Raw genomic sequence first — 17,721 nt, forward strand, 5'->3', positions numbered from 1 at the left:
GTTCTGCTCACTTCTGCAGCCATATAAAGAGTAGGCTACCCTGTAATTAGTCGTATTTAAAAAGGTTCTGCTCATTTCTGCAGCCATATAAAGAGTAGGCTACCCTGTAATTGGTCATATTTAAAAAGGTTCTGCTCATTTCTGCAGCCATATAAAGAGTAGGCTACCCTGTAATTGGTCATATTTAAAAAGGTTCTGCTCATTTCTGCAGCCATATAAAGAGTAGGCTACCCTGTAATTAGTCGTATTTAAAAAGGTTCTGCTCATTTCTGCAGCCATATAAAGAGTGGGCTACCCTGTAATTGGTCATATTTAAAAAGGTTCTGCTCATTTCTGCAGCCATATAAAGAGTAGGCTACCCTGTAATTGGTCATATTTAAAACGGTTCTGCTCATTTCTGCAGCCCTATAAAGAGTAGGCTACCCTGTAATTGGTCATATTTAAAAAGGTTCTGCTCATTTTTGCAGCCATATAAAGAGTAACAAAATTGCATGACAGGCTATATGTGCTCGGCCATGCGTTGAATGTTCTTTTTTTGTGAACAGTGATTGAGTTAGTTTAAATTATGACTATCCAATCTACTCTTCACATTATGAATAGTTGGCTGTCTTATGCAAGTCAGCATGGAATGCATTATTTTAAAGGTGCATTTTTCTGTTGAACATTTGCTTCCCCCAACTTGAACACACCACCTACGCATAGACTAATGATTTTGTTTGTTACTGGTCTTGTTTGTTGAGGAAAGGTAAATGTGGACAGTTATTCTAACATCTTCAAAGTACCCGGTAAGGACACACGTCATTGCATCCTCGACTTCCGTCTCCTATTAAGATTAATTACCATATTCTTAATGTCATTTCTGTCACTCTGAACACGCCCTGATCAGGTTATGCACCCAATGCATATGGGACCGGTCAATTTCTCAAATGTCCGCCGCTACATTTTCAGAATGGAAACTTCTGATGCCTAGTTACCTTGCCCCTATTCATATCTACAGTGCCTTGCGAAAGTATTCGGCCCCCTTGAACTTTGCGACCTTTTGCCACATTTCAGGCTTCAAACATAAAGATATAAAACTGTATTTTTTTGGGAAGAATCAACAAGTGGGACACAATCATGAAGCGGAACGACATTTATTGGATATTTCAAACTTTTTTAACAAATCAAAAACTGAAAAATTGGGCGTGCAAAATTATTCAGCCCCTTTACTTTCAGTGCAGCAAACTCTCTCCAGAAGTTCAGTGAGGATCTCTGAATGATCCAATGTTGACCTAAATGACTAATGATGATAAATACAATCCACCTGTGTGTAATCAAGTCTCCGTATAAATGCACCTGCACTGTGATAGTCTGAGGTCCGTTAAAAGCGCAGAGAGCATCATGAAGAACAAGGAACACACCAGGCAGGTCCGAGATACTGTTGTGAAGAAGTTTAAAGCCGGATTTGGATACAAAAAGATTTCCCAAGCTTTAAACATCCCAAGGAGCACTGTGCAAGCGATAATATTGAAATGGAAGGAGTATCAGACCACTGCAAATCTACCAAGACCTGGCCGTCCCTCTAAACTTTCAGCTCATACAAGGAGAAGACTGATCAGAGATGCAGCCAAGAGGCCCATGATCACTCTGGATGAACTGCAGAGATCTACAGCTGAGGTGGGAGACTCTGTCCATAGGACAACAATCAGTCGTATATTGCACAAATCTGGTCTTTATGGAAGAGTGGCAAGAAGAAAGCCATTTCTTAAAGATATCCATAAAAAGTGTAGTTTAAAGTTTGCCACAAGCCACCTGGGAGACACACCAAACATGTGGAAGAAGGTGCTCTGGTCAGATGAAACCAAAATTGGCAAATTTGGCAACAATGCAAAACGTTATGTTTGGCGTAAAAGCAACACAGCTCATCACCCTGAACACACCATCCCCACTGTCAAACATGGTGGTGGCAGCATCATGGTTTGGGCCTGCTTCTTCAGCAGGGACAGGGAAGATGGTTAAAATTGATGGGAAGATGGATGGAGCCAAATACAGGACCATTCTGGAAGAAAACCTGATGGAGTCTGCAAAAGACCTGAGACTGGGACGGAGATTTGTCTTCCAACAAGACAATGATCCAGAACATAAAGCAAAATCTACAATGGAATGGTTCAAAAATAAACATATCCAGGTGTTAGAATGGCCAAGTCAAAGTCCAGACCTGAATCCAATCGAGAATCTGTGGAAAGAACTGAAAACTGCTGTTCACAAATGCTCTCCATCCAACCTCACTGAGCTCGAGCTGTTTTGCAAGGAGGAATGGGAAAAAATGTCAGTCTCTCGATGTGCAAAACTGATAGAGACATACCCCAAGCGACTTACAGCTGTAATCGCAGCAAAAGGTGGCGCTACAAAGTATTAACTTAAGGGGGCTGAATAATTTTGCACGCCCAATTTTTCAGTTTTTGATTTGTTAAAAAAGTTTGAAATATCCAATAAATGTCGTTCCACTTCATGATTGTGTCCCACTTGTTGTTGATTCTTCACAAAAAAATACAGTTTTATATCTTTATGTTTGAAGCCTGAAATGTGGCAAAAGGTCGCAAAGTTCAAGGGGGCCGAATACTTTCGCAAGGCACTGTACCTCTATAACTCCAGTATCTCTGCACATTGTAAATATGGTATTGGAACTGTCCCTGTAGGTTGCTTACTTTCTTGTGTTTTTGTTTTACCTCATGTTATTTTTGCTACATTGATATTGGTTACCGATTGTTTGGGTTTAGAACTTGCAAGAAATACATTTCACTGTGCATGTGACATTAAAACTTGAAATCAGTGAAGGGAAGTGAGTAAGTGTGCACACTTTGGGATGAAGGAGAGAGAATTTGGACTTAGCCCATATTTCTGTCATTGGGCATCTTTCGGCGTGGTTGTCTCTGGTCGGAGGGAGAGCCTGGCTGGGGTAGGAAGCAGACACCGTTGCGGAGAGCAGCAGCTTCCTGTATCCTGGATCCTCACACAGCTGCAGGGGATAAATATAGACGACTTGGCTGGGATTGCCATCGGGATACAGCAACACTCACTGCACAGTATTACTGAACAATATGTGACACACATACAGAAATACTTGCTCGCAGATGATCACAAACTCCTGAAAAAGCTATCCCTTTTTTCTGTCTGTGGCCCAAAATGTTGGGATATACTGGTCAAGTTAACAGGTAGTTAGCTAGCTAATAAGGTAACATGACGGAGCAAAGTGTAAACAAATGGTTAACAACGTGCAAGTAGTTTTAGAACTGCCCACGGCATGGTTTATGAATGGAAAATGCGGTCCCGGCGATCCACTATAGGAAGATAAAAAGGAGCTAGGAGGCTCGCTCAGCATTACTTATTTAGTACAAGAAGAGCTGCTTAAAGATACTGAGGCCTTTGCTCTGACTGGAGGGAGAACGCCCCTTTATCTGTCAGCTTGGTGGCTATTTTCAGACATCACGGGTGTGTGTGACTGTCTCTGTCTGTGTGTGATGGAAATTGTCTTTTGTGTTGCTGTCTGTAACATAGGCCTACTCTTATTTAAACACCCAACAAAACACATTTAGTCAGAATGAGTGGTCTATTAAAATACCTGTAGTTATAAAATACTACTGTAGATAAGTTTTCCAGCATTCACCCCGAGTTCTTATCACAGTATTACATCACGATAAGCAGTGGAGAAAGTAAAGACCTATGCTTGGGAATAGGATAGCAAAATCACCAAATCATATCTTTAACGTATGTCTTCACTGTACCATATTTTTATGCAGCTAGCGTAACACTAAGAAACAACCAGCTTTTAGGCTAGCAAACAGAGTGGACTCAGAAGCTATGTGGATTGAGGGAGGGGATAGGGGTTGAATTTGGCTTTACAGCTGCTGTTCAGGGATGTTTTTTTGTCAGATATTTAGTAGTGATTGGCGTTTGAAAGAATGTCTGTGTTGGAGTACTCTCTTGAAAATAATTTTGAGTACTCGTGTTAGCGTGAAACAGGGCTGAAGGTATTTACAGTATTGTTGTTCCTTTTACTGGTTCTGATACAGCTGAAAGTAAAAATAACAATTTCACTGCATTTCACATACTCCACAGGCAATAAGCACATCTGTTTGATATTCCGACAGTGTTTATAAATGTAACCTGCTAATTGAGTGGACTTGTACATTTAGTATACTTGTATTAGATTATTGGCAAACCAAAGCATTTGTGATTTCTATAAACAATTCTGATTTACACTTTTGAAAGGAACAAACTAAAATAAATCTGTTTTATTCGTTAAGGACATTGGCCATTTAGGCCTACAGAACACATGGTAAATGTAACTGCTGTGCAGGGTTTTGAACAGCACCCTTTACAGGGCAGTGTCCCCAGTCACTGTCCTGGGGACACTGCCCTGTAAAGGGTGCTGTCCATCAGTTGAGTGACAACCGATGTCCTTACAGATCCCATGGCACTTGCCACGGGAGTATGTGTTCGGCTGGGCCCAAATGTCCTGAGTTTTATTCATTAGTGCATACCAAGTTCAAGTAATCACTCCTCGTTTCAGTACAATTTCTTCTATTTGGTACCGAGTGAATACAACCCTGGCTAGATCCCAACACAGCCTTTCTTGCTGTTGAGAATGTGTTCTTAACCAACTTCAGTCTACCGAACGGCCCTAACACTAGGACACCTACAGGTGTGAAAACAAAACCAGCAAAATCACCTGCTCAAATAAAGGGTTGAATAAATGAAATAAACTGTGGCGTGACGTATATGTCTCTCTCCCCTTGTTTAGATCTGTCCCGTAACCGTCTGCCAGAACTGCCCGTGGAGGTGTGTATGTTTGTTTCTCTGGAACACCTTAACCTCTACCAGAACTGCCTGCGCTCACTGCCCGAGAGTCTTCTCAATCTCCAGGCCCTCACCTACCTGAACATAAGGTAACGGGCGTGCACACACACCAGTGGTGTAAGCTACTTAGTTGCAATATACAGAAATTGCTATGCCAAACCAGGAACTATTTTGGTTACCCCCCCCCCCCCCCCCCAAAAAAAATACAAAAACTAATAATACAATCTTGGACCCGAGATGCAAAAACTCCCAAATGCAATTTCCCAAGAAGGAAGTTAGCCCACCAAAATAATACAAAAGTATCACCTCGAGTGAAATTTGTACAATGAGCTTGATGAATAAAATACATCAACAGTACAATAGACTTCGATATCGGCTATGTATCCTTGTAGGGTTGCAAGGGTCTGAAACCTTCTGGTAAATTTCCCATGGGAAGTTCAGCCTGGAAATTCTGGGAATTTTGCTAAAAAAGTTAGCTTATAACAGTGATTTTTTTGCGTGTGGGATACACAAGGCAATTCTAAATCTTGTGGCATATTTTGGTTAAACTCCCCAGTTCAAGGGAATTACAACCCTCTGCATGCACAGTGCATTCTTTCATCACATGTGCAGTGCACTCTTCCATCACATGTACAGCTGATTCTCAAGCTCTTGCGCACTAATGAGATGCTATTGAGCCCACACTACTACACTGTCTGCGCAAAGGACTACATGCTTTCTGGTAAGTTTTGATTACAATACTGGGCGGGGTGAATATATTTTATGACATGCATGATTTTTTGTTAAATAGTAGCCTACAGCAAAGTGTGTTTAAATAATTTTTAACTTGTTAACAACTTCTGCTAGTTAGTTTTTGCTACCACTTGGGGTTTAGCTTGCTTGAGCCTATTAACTGAGGATTGTTAATTCACCTGTTTCCATACATGTTTAATTTTTAAACAACTCCTTTGTAAGATAAATGTATTCTCTAATTGCTCAACTATTTATCTGTACATGGAATGATGTATTATATATATATATATATGTGTTTTTCTAATCTTTACAGGAAAATGCCACGGGCACTATCTGATGTGTGGAGACATTTCGCTGCAGCTAATGTAGAAGGAAAAGCTGTGTACATTTGCAAATACTGTGCCAAATCATATGTGAAGAATGCAACAAATATGCAGAATCATCTGGCCAAGTGCATAAAGTTCCCTCAGCGCTCACAACAAGCAACCTCTGACAAAAGTATGTCTACTTCTATTTGAGGTGAAAATGATGAATCAGACACCTTACCGATAGCAACAGCTCATGGTCCTCCTGGAATCAGAAGTTTTCCAGAAGTATTTTTTTGAGTCAATGGTGGAACGTAGTAAGAGAAATGCTGATTAATGTCTTGCTCAAGCTGTGTATGCAGGTTCACCTCTGATCCTCACAGGTAATGTGTGTTGGAAGAGATTTCTGAATGTTCTTCGTCCAGCGTGTACACCCCTCCAACCAGACATGCTTTATCTACTAATTTAATGGATGCAGAGTTCAAGTGAAGGTCAAGCAAATCATAGTGCAAGCAGACTATATTGCAATCATCTCTGATGGGTGATCGAATTTTCGTGGGCAAGGAATAATTAACTACATCATCTCCACCCCTCAACCAGTATTCTACAAGAGCACAGACACAAGGGACAACAGACACACCGGTCTCTACATTGCAGATGAGCTGAAGTCAGTCATCAAATACCTTGGACAACCGAAGGTATTTGCACTGGTGACAGACATAATCCTGATAGGTATTAGTCTGGTTTCTTCAGTAATGACCTTAGTGATCACTTTTTTACCGCCTGTGTTAGTAATGGCTGCTCAGTGAAACGACCTGTCCTGATTTGTCATAGATGCTTGCTAAAAAACTTTAATGAGCAAGCCTTCCTTCATGAACTGGCCTCTGTAAAATGGTATAGAATCAGCTTGATCCCCTCAGTCAAAGATGCTTGGACCTTCTTTTTTTATATTTTCAGTGGTATTGTTAACAAACACGCCCCCATAAAGAAAATGAGAATTAAAAACAGGTTCAGGCCCTGGTTCGACCGTGATCTTGCAGAGCTACTCCACCTCAAATTGCATTTGGCAAAAGGCTCGGCACACGCATACTCAGGCTGACTGGCTCACATTCAGGCAAATGAGAAATAAGAGCACTCAGGCTATACGGAAGGCCAAAGTTAGTTACTTTAAGGAGCAGTTCTCTCTCTGTACAAGAAGTTGTACAAGAAGTTCTGTAAAACAGTTAAAGACCTGGAGAATAAAACCCTCCTCACAGCTGCGCATGTCCCTTAAAGTTGATGATGCGGTTGTTACTGACAAGAATCGCATGGCTGAGTTCTTTAATCACTACTTCATTAACTCAGGATTCCTATTTGACTCAGCCATGCCTCCTTGCCCGTCCAACATTTCCTCATCGGCCACCCCTTTTAATGTGACTATCCCCGATGCTTCTCCCTCTTTTCCCCTGCCCTGCAGGCAGTCACGGAGTCAAAGATGCTAGAGGAGCTTCTTAAACTTGACCCCCAAAAAACAGCTGGGTCAGTTGGTTTAGACCCTTTCTTCTTTAACCTTTCTGATCTCCCCATCCCGGATCCGGGATCGTGAATACAGACTCAAGCTCATTACCATAACGCAACGTTAACTATTCATGAAAATCGCAAATGAAATGAAATAAATATGCTAGCTCTCAAGCTTAGCCTTTTGTTAACAACACTGTCATCTCAGATTTTCTAAATATGCTTCTCAACCATTGCAAAACAAGCATTTGTGTAACAGTATTGATGGCTAAAGTAGCATTTAGCATTAGCATTCAGCTGGCAACATTTACACAAAAAAACAGAAAAGCATTCAAATAAAATAATTTACCTTTGAAGAACTTCAGATGTTTTCAATGAGGAGACTCTCAGATAGCAAATGTTCAGTTTTTCCTGAAAGATTATTTGTTTAGGACAAATCGCTCCGTTTTCTGCGTCACGTTTAGCTATGAAAAAACCCCTGTATCCAGGATTGTGTAAATCTATCAGCAAGCTCATTAGCATAACACAACGTTAACTATTCATGAAAATCGCAAATGAAATGAAATAAATATGCCATCTCTCAAGCTTAGCCTTTTGTAAACAACATTGTCATCTCAGATTTTCAAAATATGCTTCTCAACCATAGGAAAACAATCATTTGTGTAAAAGTAGGTAGCTAGCGTTAGCATTTAGCGTTAGCATTTAGCGTTAGCATTAGCGTTAGCATCCAGCACGCAACATTTCAACAAAAACATAAAAGCCTTCAAATAAAATCATTTACCTTTGAAGAACTTCTGATGTTTTCAATGAGGATACTCTCAGTTAGATAGCAGATGCTCAGTTTTTCCAAAAAGATTCTTTGTGTATTAGAAATAGCTCCGTTTTATACATCACATTTGGCTACCAAAAAAACCCGAAAATTCAGTCCTCAAAACGCGAACTTTTTTCCAAATTAACTCCATAATATCGACTGAAAACATGGCAAACGTTGTTTAGAATCAATCATCAAGGTGTTTTTCACATATCTCTTCATTGATATATCGTTCTTGGACACATGGTTTCTCCCCTATATCAAATGGAAAAGTACAAGCAGCTGGCAATTGCGCACCGAATTCCACGCAGGACACCAGGCGGGCACTTGGAAAATGTAGTCTCTTATGGTCAATCTTCCAATGATATGCCTACAAATACGTCACAATGCTGCTAAGACCTTGGGCGAACGACAGAAAGTGTAGGCTCATTCCTTGCGCAAGCACAGCCATATAAGGAGACAATGGAAAACAGAGCTTCAGAAATTCTGCTAATTTCCTGGTTGATGCATCATCTTGTTTTCGCCTGTAGAATGAGTTCTGGGGCACTTACAGACAAAATCTTTGCGGATTCTGAAACTTCAGAGTGTTTTCTTTCCAAAACTGTCAAGAATATGCATAGTCGAGCATCTTTTCGTGACAAAATATCGCGCTTAAAACGGGAACGTTTTTTATCCAAAAATGAAATAGCGCCCCTAGAGATCTAACAGGTTAAGGTTGCTTGCCCCTATGATCGCCAAGCCTAACTCCAACCTTTTTAATCTGTCTCTCCTCTCTGGGCAGGTTCCCATTGCTTGGAAAGCAGCCATGGTTTGTCCTTTATTTAACTTCTTGGCGCACCCATCCCGTTAGCGGGATCATTTTCGTCAACACCCGCTTAATTGCAGTGCGCCAAATTCAAATTAAATGACCAAAAATATTACATTTTCATGAAATCACAAGTGCAATATAGCAAAACACAGTTTAGCTTGTTGTTAATCCACCTGGCGTGTCAGATTTCAAAAAAGCTTTACAGCTAAAGCAAACCAAGCGTTTATGTAAGGACATCTCTCTCAGCAGACAAAACATTAAACAGCTAGCAGCAAAGTAAATTGGTCACGAAAGTCAGAAAAGCAATCAAATTAATCGCTTACCTTTGATGATCTTCGGATGTTTGCACTCTCGAGACTCCCAGTTACACAATAAATGTTCCTTTTGTCCCATAAAGATTATTTTTATATCCAAAATACCTCCATTTGGTTGGCACAATTTGTTTAGTAATCCACAGGCTCGAGCGGTCACGACGGGGCAGACAAATTCCAAATAGTATCCGTAAAGTTCGTAGAAACGTGTCATACGTTTTTTATAATCAATCCTCAGGTTGTTTTTACAATAAATATTTAAACCGGACCATAGCTTTTTCAATAGGAGAGAGAGAAAATGTCTGCTCCAAGCTGTTGCTCATGCAAAACTCTGCTGGCTCCCAGCCATCCACTGACGCGATGTGTCGTTCTCGCTCATTTTTCAGGAATAAAAGGCTGAAACTATGTCTAAAGACTGTTCACACCATGTGGAAGCCATAGGGAAAGGAATCTGGTTGATATCCCTTTAAATGGAGGGAAGGCATGCAATGGAACAGGGAGCGTTCAAAATAAGAGGCACTTCCTTGTTGGATTTTCCTCAGGTTTTCGCCTGCAATATCAGTTATGTTATCTTGTTACGGAGGTGGTCCCTGCACAGGGACAGCTCAGCGGAAATTTCAGAGCGCCACCTATAGTACTCGAGTATAGTACTCGATAAATATCAAACTTTCATAAAAATACACATGCAAGGTACTGAATTAAAGCTACACTCGTTGTGAATCTAGCCACCAAGTCAGATTTGTAAAATGCTTTTCGGCGAAAGCATGAGAAGCTATTATCTGATAGCATGCACCCCCCAAAATACCAGCACGACACGTAAACAACAGATTTTGCGGTAGCCGGCGCTACCCAAAACGCAGAAATAAAATATAAAACATTCATTACCTTGGACGAGCTTCTTTGTTGGCACTCCTATATGTCCCATAAACATCACAATTGGGTCTTTTTCCCGATTTAAATCCGTCATTGTATACCCAAAATGTCATTTGCTGAAGGCCAGTCTGATGCTGCAAAAAGCCCATTTACAAGACGCAACGTCACTTTTTAAAATGACAAAAGTCGCCTATAAACTTTTACAAATCACTTCAAACGACTTTTCTAAACCAACTTTAGGTATTAATAAACGTTAATGATGTATCAAATTGATCACGGGGCGATCTGTATTCGATAGCAGCAAGTCTGGAAATCATCGTCCATTTTTTCAGTTTCACAACATACTGTGGTGCGCCTCAAGAAAGGAGGGGCTTATTCGTGTTGTAACCAAGGATAAATAAATCAGAAAATGACAGCAATGGCGACATCGTGTGGAAGCTGTAGGTGTTTACAGGGGGTCCTTTTTTAGGTCGCCTTAAACAATACATTGAATGGCGGACAAATATTTTTTTTTTGTTTTTGGTAAACAGTTTTACCAGGGATTTTTACTCCTAAACACGTTCTGTTATAGCCACAGACCCGATTTAACCAGTTTTAGAGACTTCAGAGTGTTTTCTATCCACACATACTTATCATATGCATATACTATATTCCTGGCATGAGTAGCAGGACTTTGAAATGTTGATGCGATTTTTAACAAAAAGCTGCGAAAATTCGCATCATCCATAACAGGTTATACTCACAGACAATATTTTGACAGTTTTGGAAACTTGAGTGTTTTCTATCCTAATCTGACAATTATATGCATATTCTAGCTTCTGGGCCTGAGAAATAGGCAGTTTCATTTGGGTATGTTTTTCATCCAAACATCAAAATACTGCCCCCTACACTCAAAAGATTAAAGGGGGAGATCAAGCTGATCCTAACTGTTATAGGCCTATTTCTATTTTACCCTATTTATCAAAAGTGTTGGAAAAACTCAACTGACTGGCTTTCTTGATGTCTATAGTATTCTCTTTGGTATGCAATCTGGTTTTTGCTCAGGTTATGGATGTGTCACTGCAACCTTGAAGGTCTTCAATGACGTCACCATTGCCCTTGATTCTAAGCGAAGTTGTGCTGCTATCTTTATGGACTTGGCCAAAGCTTTTGATACGTTAGGCTAAGGAGTATTGGTGTCTCTGAGCGGTCTTTGCCCTTGTTTGCTAACTACCTTTCTCAAAGAGTGCAGTGTATAATGTCAGAACATCTGCTCTCTCAGCCACTGCCTGTCACCAAGCGAGTCCCCAAGGCTCGATCCTTGGCCCCACGTTCTTCTCAATTTACATCAACAACATAGCTCAGGCAGTAGGTATCGCTCTCATCCATTTATATGCAGATGATAGTCTTGTGCTCAGCTGGCCCCTCCACAGATTTTGTGTCGTATGCTCTACCACAAAGCTTTCTTGGTGTCCAACAAGCTTTCTCTACCCTTAACTTCTTACAGATCATTGGGACGCTAGCTTCCCATCTCGACAACATCTGGTGAAATTGCAGCGCGACAAATTCAAATTACAGAAATCGTAATATTAAACATTCATGAAGATACAAGTGTCATACATCATTTAAAAGCTTAACTTCTTGTTAATCCAGTCGCTTTGTCAGATTTCAAAAAGGCTTTACGGCGAAAGCACACCATGCCATTATCTGAGGACAGCGCCCCGCACACAAAAGCATTACATACATTTTCCAACCAAGCAGAGATGTCACGAAAGTCAGAAATAACAATAAAATAAATCACTTAGCTTTGAAGATCTTCATCTGGTTTCAATCACAAGGATTTCAGTTACATAACAAATGGTCCTTTTGTTCGATAAAGTCCTTCATATCCCAAAAAAGTAAGTTTCATTGGTGCACTTTGCTCAGTAATCCACCGCTTTCCCTCGTTCAAAATGCATACAAATGAATCCCCTAAATTACCAATCAACTTCTTCCAAACATATCAAACAACATTCCTAATCAATCCTCAGATACCCTAATATATAAATAAAAGATCAAATTTAACACAGAGAATACCGGAGACCATTACCGGAGATAAATAACGAAGTGCACACCCTCACCGGAACGCGCAACAAACACTACAGCCAAAATGGGTGCCACTTAGCAGAACTACAAATTCTAGCTAATTTTTCAAAAAACAAGCCTGGCTCTTTCTAAAGACTGTTGACATCTAGTGGAAGCCCTATGAACTGAAATCTTGGAGGTCTTCCTTTTATATTCCCATTCCCAGCCATTATAATCAGTGGTGAGCTGGGGGAAAAAAATACTTAATGGATTGTCCTCGGGTTTTCGCCCGCCAGTTCTGTTATACTCAGACATTATTTTAACAGTTTTGGAAACGTTAGAGTTTTCTATTAAATTCCACCAATTATATGCATATCCTAGCTTCTGGGCCTGAGTAACAGGCAGTATTCTTTGGGCACCTCATTCATCCAAACTTCCGAGTACTGCCCCCTAGCCCGATGAAGTTAACCTTGTTCTGAACACCTCCAAAACAAAGGTCATGTGGTTTGGTGAGAAGAATGCCCATCCACACAGGTGTGATTACTACCTCTGAGGGTTTAGAGCTTGAGGTAATCACCTCATACAAGTACTTTCGGAGTATGGCTTGACGGTGCACTGTCCTTCTCTCAGCACATATCAAAGCTGCGGGCTAAAGTTACATCTAGACCTGGTTTCCTCTATCGTAATCGCTCGTCATTCACCCCAGCTGCCAAACTAACCCTGATTCAGATGACCATCCTACCCATGCTAGATCTCTTCATTCATAGACTCAATCATGGACACCTACTGACAGTTGTGGCTGCTTTGCGTGATGTATTGTTGTCTCTTTCTCCTTGTCCTTTGCTGTTGTCTGTGCCCAATAATGTTTGTACCTTGTTTTGTGTTGCTACCATGTTGTGTTGCTGCCTTGCTATGTTGTCTTAGGTCTCTCTTTATGTAGTGTTTCTAGAGGTCGACCGATTATGAATTTTCAACACCGGTACCGATTATTGGAGGACCAAAAAAGCCGATGCCGATTTATAAAAAATATATTTTTTAAATGTATTTGTATTTTTATTTGTAATAATGACAATTACAACTATACTGAATGTACACTTATCTTAAATTAATATAACACATCAATAAAATCAATTTAGCCTCAAATAAATAATGAAACATGTTCAATTTGGTTTAAATAATGCAAAAAACAAGTGTTGGAGAAGTCGAAGTGCAATATGTGCTATGTAAGAAAGCTAACGTTTCAGTTCCTTGCTCAGAACATGAGAACACATGAAAGCTGGTGGTTCCTTTTAACATGATTCTTCAATATTCCCAGGTAAGAAGTTTTAGGTTGTAGTTATTATAGGACTATTTCCCTCTTTACCATTTGTATTTCATTAACCTTTGACTATTGGATGTTTTTATAGGCACTTTAGTATTGCCAGTGTAACAGTATAGCTTCCGTCCCTCTCCTCGCTCCTCCCTGGGCTCGAACCAGCAACACAACGACAACAGCCACCATTGACGCAGCGTTACCCATGCAGAGCAACTACTAGAAGGCTCAGAGCGAGTGACGTTTGAAACACTATTAGCGCGCACTAACTAGCTAGCCATTTCATTTTGGTTACACCAACCAGCCTCATCTCCGGAGTTGATAGGCTTGAAGTCATAAACTGCGCAATGCTTGATGCACAACGAAGAGCTGCTGGCAAAACGCACGAAAGTGGTGTTTGAATTAATGTTTACGCGCCTGCTTCTGCCTACCACCGCTCAGTCAGATACTTAGATACTTGTATGCTCAGTCAGATTATATGCAACGCAAGACCCGCTAGATAATATTGAGTAATATCATCGACCATGTGTAGTTAACTAGTGATTATGATTGTTTTTTTATAAGATAAGTTTAATGCTAGCTAGCAACTTACCTTGGCTTACTGCATTCGCGTAACAGGCAGTCAGTCTCCTTGTGGAGTGCAATGAAAGAGAGCCAGGTCGTTATTACGTTGGACTAGTTAACTGTAAGGTTGCAAGATTGGATCCCCCGAGCTGACAAGGTACAAATCTGTCGTTCTGCCCCTGAACAGGCAGTTAACCCACCGTTCCTAGGCCGTCATTGAAATCATGTGTTCTTAACTGACTTGCCTAGTTAAATAAAGGTATAAAAAAAAATTGGCGCCCAAAAATACCGATTTCCGATTGTTATGAAAACTTGAAATCGGCCATTCCGATTAATCGGTCGACCTCTAGTTGTTTCTCTTGTCATGTGTGTTTTGTCCTATTTGTTCTTTTTTAAATGTATTTTTAATCAAAGCCCCTGTTCCCGCAGATGTCTCTTGCTTTTTGGTAGGCCGTCATTGTAAATAAGAATTTGGTCTTATTAACTGACTTGCCTAGTTAAATAAAAAATGGCTGCTGCAAACGTGAAGGCTGCTTGGTCTAAAGTGGAGGAGTACTACCCTCAGGTCATACCCATTGGCTGTGCTGCTCATGCATTGAATCTGCTCCTCAAGAACATCATGGATGGCATGGAAAACAAAGGATACACTACAAGGAAATGGTTAGGTATGTGAAGGGTCATCAAGTTATAGCAGCAATCTACCTCACCAAGCAAAGTGAGAAGAATAAGAGCACCACATTGAAGCTGCCCAGCAACACCTGTGTGGTGTTTTCATCATGTCTGACAGTCTCCTGGAGGGGAAGGAGTCTCTCCAAGAAATTACCATATCACAGTCTGCCGATATGGACAGCCCCATCAAGAGGCTCCTCTTGGATGATGTATTTTGGGAGAGATTGGTAAGCAGCCTGAAACCTATAGCAGTAGCCATTGCATGGAATGAGAGAGACAATGCCATCCTGTCTGATGTTCAGACTCTGCTTGCAGATGTAAGATAATAAATCTGTACTGCTCTATCCAATTCACTGTTCCTCCAAGCAGAGGAAACTGCAGTTCTGAAATGCACCAAAAAGTGTGAAGACTTCTGCCTGAAGCCCATACACTCCGCAGAGTACATGTTGGACCCCAAGTATGCTGGCACAGAGATCAACAAGGCCTATGGTTGTCATGACTACCATGTCTCGATGAGGCTGGGTGAGGGCAAGATTCTTGGCAGTCTGGTTAGGTACACTTCCAAGCAAGGGCTTTGGGATGGAGATGCAATATGGCAGTCGTGCCAACATATTTGGGGCGGCAGGTAGCTTAGTGGTTAGAGCATTGGACTTGTAACCAAAAGGTTGCAAGATCAAATCCCCAAGCTGACAAGGTAAAAATCTGTCTTTCTGCCCCTGAACAAGGCAGTTAACCCACTTGAAAGTAAGAATTTGTTCTTAACTGACTTGCCTAGTTAAAAAAAAAAATCTCATCAGGTGGAAGGGACTTTGTGGATCTGCATCATCCTCCAAATCCCACCATCATCAGCCCCCTCAGAGCGCAACTGGGCCTTGTTTGGGAACACACACACACACACACACCAAAGCTGACCAATACAAGAGTTGATGGTAAATATATCAAATGAAAAAAATAATCTACATTTTAAAATTGTATTAGTTATAATTTGCATATATTCCCATTAATTCCCATGGAAAGTTTTTTACACTTCTGAATATTCCCCAAAATGTGCAACCCTAATCCCGCCTATAGTTTACTAGTGTGCACTCAACTCTATTTTTACCCCTTTTCTCACACATTTTGTGGTATCCAATAGTTTTTTTGTTTTTTTGCATATTTTTATGCCTCAGAACAGACAATGATGCACCCAAACTAATTGAGGACTTATTTTATAAGATTGAACTCCCTATTATTTCCGAAGAACAGAGGTCTCCTTAATGCTTAATGCTTCCTTAAGGAAAAGATGTTTGCAATTGAGAATTTGCCAAATGGTAGGGCCTTTAGGACCAGACAGGTTTTGTAGTGAGTTCTATAAGGAGTTCCAAGGCCTGATCCTTGAGCCATTGCTTGATATGTTTAACCACTCATTTTCAAATGACTACCTCCCTCAAACTCTGAGGGATGGTAACATATCACTTATTCTCAAAAAGGGGAAATTGCCCAGAGTCTTGTTCCTCCAACAGACCTTATTGCCCTTCTGTACATGGATAGGAAATGTCTTTCTAAAATCCTAGCCACACGACGAGTGGACTTATTGCCACACATCTGACAAAATGGTGCCGACAGGTAGGGCTGCCATGATTCTAGTTCAACTTTTTTTATTTCTTACATTATTAGCCCATAAAATTGTATTTTACATACAGCCGAGAATAACTTTTGAATATCAGAGCGGCGGTACCTCACCAGCATTACGACCAGGAATACGACTTTCCGGAATCTGATCCTTTGTTTGTACCCCACAGGGCAATTGAACTGATTCCAGAGGCTGACCCAAAACACCGCTGGCGGAGGAGGGGTAGTCGACTTCTAGTCCGACTCGGGAGGCGAGCACACCGCCCACCGCTTCCGAGTATATTACTCAATTTTATTAAGTGTCTGGATAATAAAGTTGACGATACTCTGTTTCATGGAAACATGGCTCTCTCAGTTCTTTGTGAAGAGAGGAATACATATCTTTCTGGGAAGAAGGGCGTGGGTGTATGTTTTATGATCAACTACTTATTGTGTGATTGTGATAACATACAGGAACTCTAGTCCTTTTGTTCACCTGACCTAGAATACCTCACAATCAAATGCCGACCGTATTGCCTCCCCAAGAGAATTCTCTTTGGTCATAGTCACAGCCGTGTAGATTCCCCCTCAAGCCGATACCACGACTGCTCTCAAGGTACTTAACTGAACTTTTTGCCAACTGAAAACCACATATCCTGAGGCTGCATTTATTGTAGCTGTGGACTTTAACAAAGCTAATTTGAGAAAAACACTACTGACGTTCTATCAAGACAATGACTAGTACTTGAGCTGCGAAAACACTCGACCACTGCTACTCCAATTTCCGGGATGCATACAAGGCCCTTCCCCACCCTCCCTTTGGCAAATCTGATCACGACTCCATTTTACTCTATAGGCAGAAAAGCAATCAGGAAGTACCTGTGCTAAGGACAATTCAATGCTGATCTGACCAATCGGAATCCACGCTTAAAGATTGTTTTGATTACGTGGACTGGGGTATGTTCCAGGTTGCCTCTGATAATAATATTGACAAATACACTGATACGGTGAGTGAGTTTATCAGGAAGTGTATAGGAGATGTTGTACCCACTGTGACTATTAAAACCGTGGATAGATGTCAGCATTCGCGTAAAAACGAAAGTGCGAACCATCTAATTTAACCATGGCAAGGTGACTGGGAATATAGCCGAATACAGTGTAGTTATTCCCTCCGTAAGACAATCAACATGCAAAACATCAGTGTAGAGACATATTGGAGTCACAATTCAACGGCTCAGACACGAGACGTATGTGGCAGGGACTACAGACAGTCACGGACTACAAAGGGAAAACCCAGCCTCATCGCGGACACCAATGTCTTGCTTCCAGACAAGCTAAACACCTTCACCCGCTTTAAGGATAACACT

At 40.9% G+C, this 17,721-nt stretch overlaps 1 protein-coding gene and 1 long non-coding RNA gene across 3 annotated transcripts in view; both read left to right on the forward strand.

Moving 5' to 3' along the window:
- LOC110507330 (DISP complex protein LRCH3-like) overlaps window positions 1-17,721 on the forward strand; it is an 82,781-nt gene that overhangs the window by 11,149 nt on the left and 53,911 nt on the right. For both annotated transcript variants that reach the window (XM_036965677.1, XM_036965678.1), the window contains exon 2: window positions 4,784-4,928. In XM_036965677.1, coding sequence (XP_036821572.1) covers window positions 4,784-4,928 — 145 coding nt within the window. The remainder of the gene's footprint in view (window positions 1-4,783; window positions 4,929-17,721) is intronic.
- LOC110507331 lies at window positions 6,097-16,711 on the forward strand. Its single transcript, XR_002471111.2, has 2 exons — window positions 6,097-6,574; window positions 16,546-16,711. It is a non-coding gene; the product is annotated as an uncharacterized LOC110507331 (long non-coding RNA).

The sequence above is a fragment of the Oncorhynchus mykiss genome, chromosome 27 (assembly GCF_013265735.2).
Source record: "Oncorhynchus mykiss isolate Arlee chromosome 27, USDA_OmykA_1.1, whole genome shotgun sequence".
NCBI lineage: Eukaryota > Metazoa > Chordata > Actinopteri > Salmoniformes > Salmonidae > Oncorhynchus > Oncorhynchus mykiss.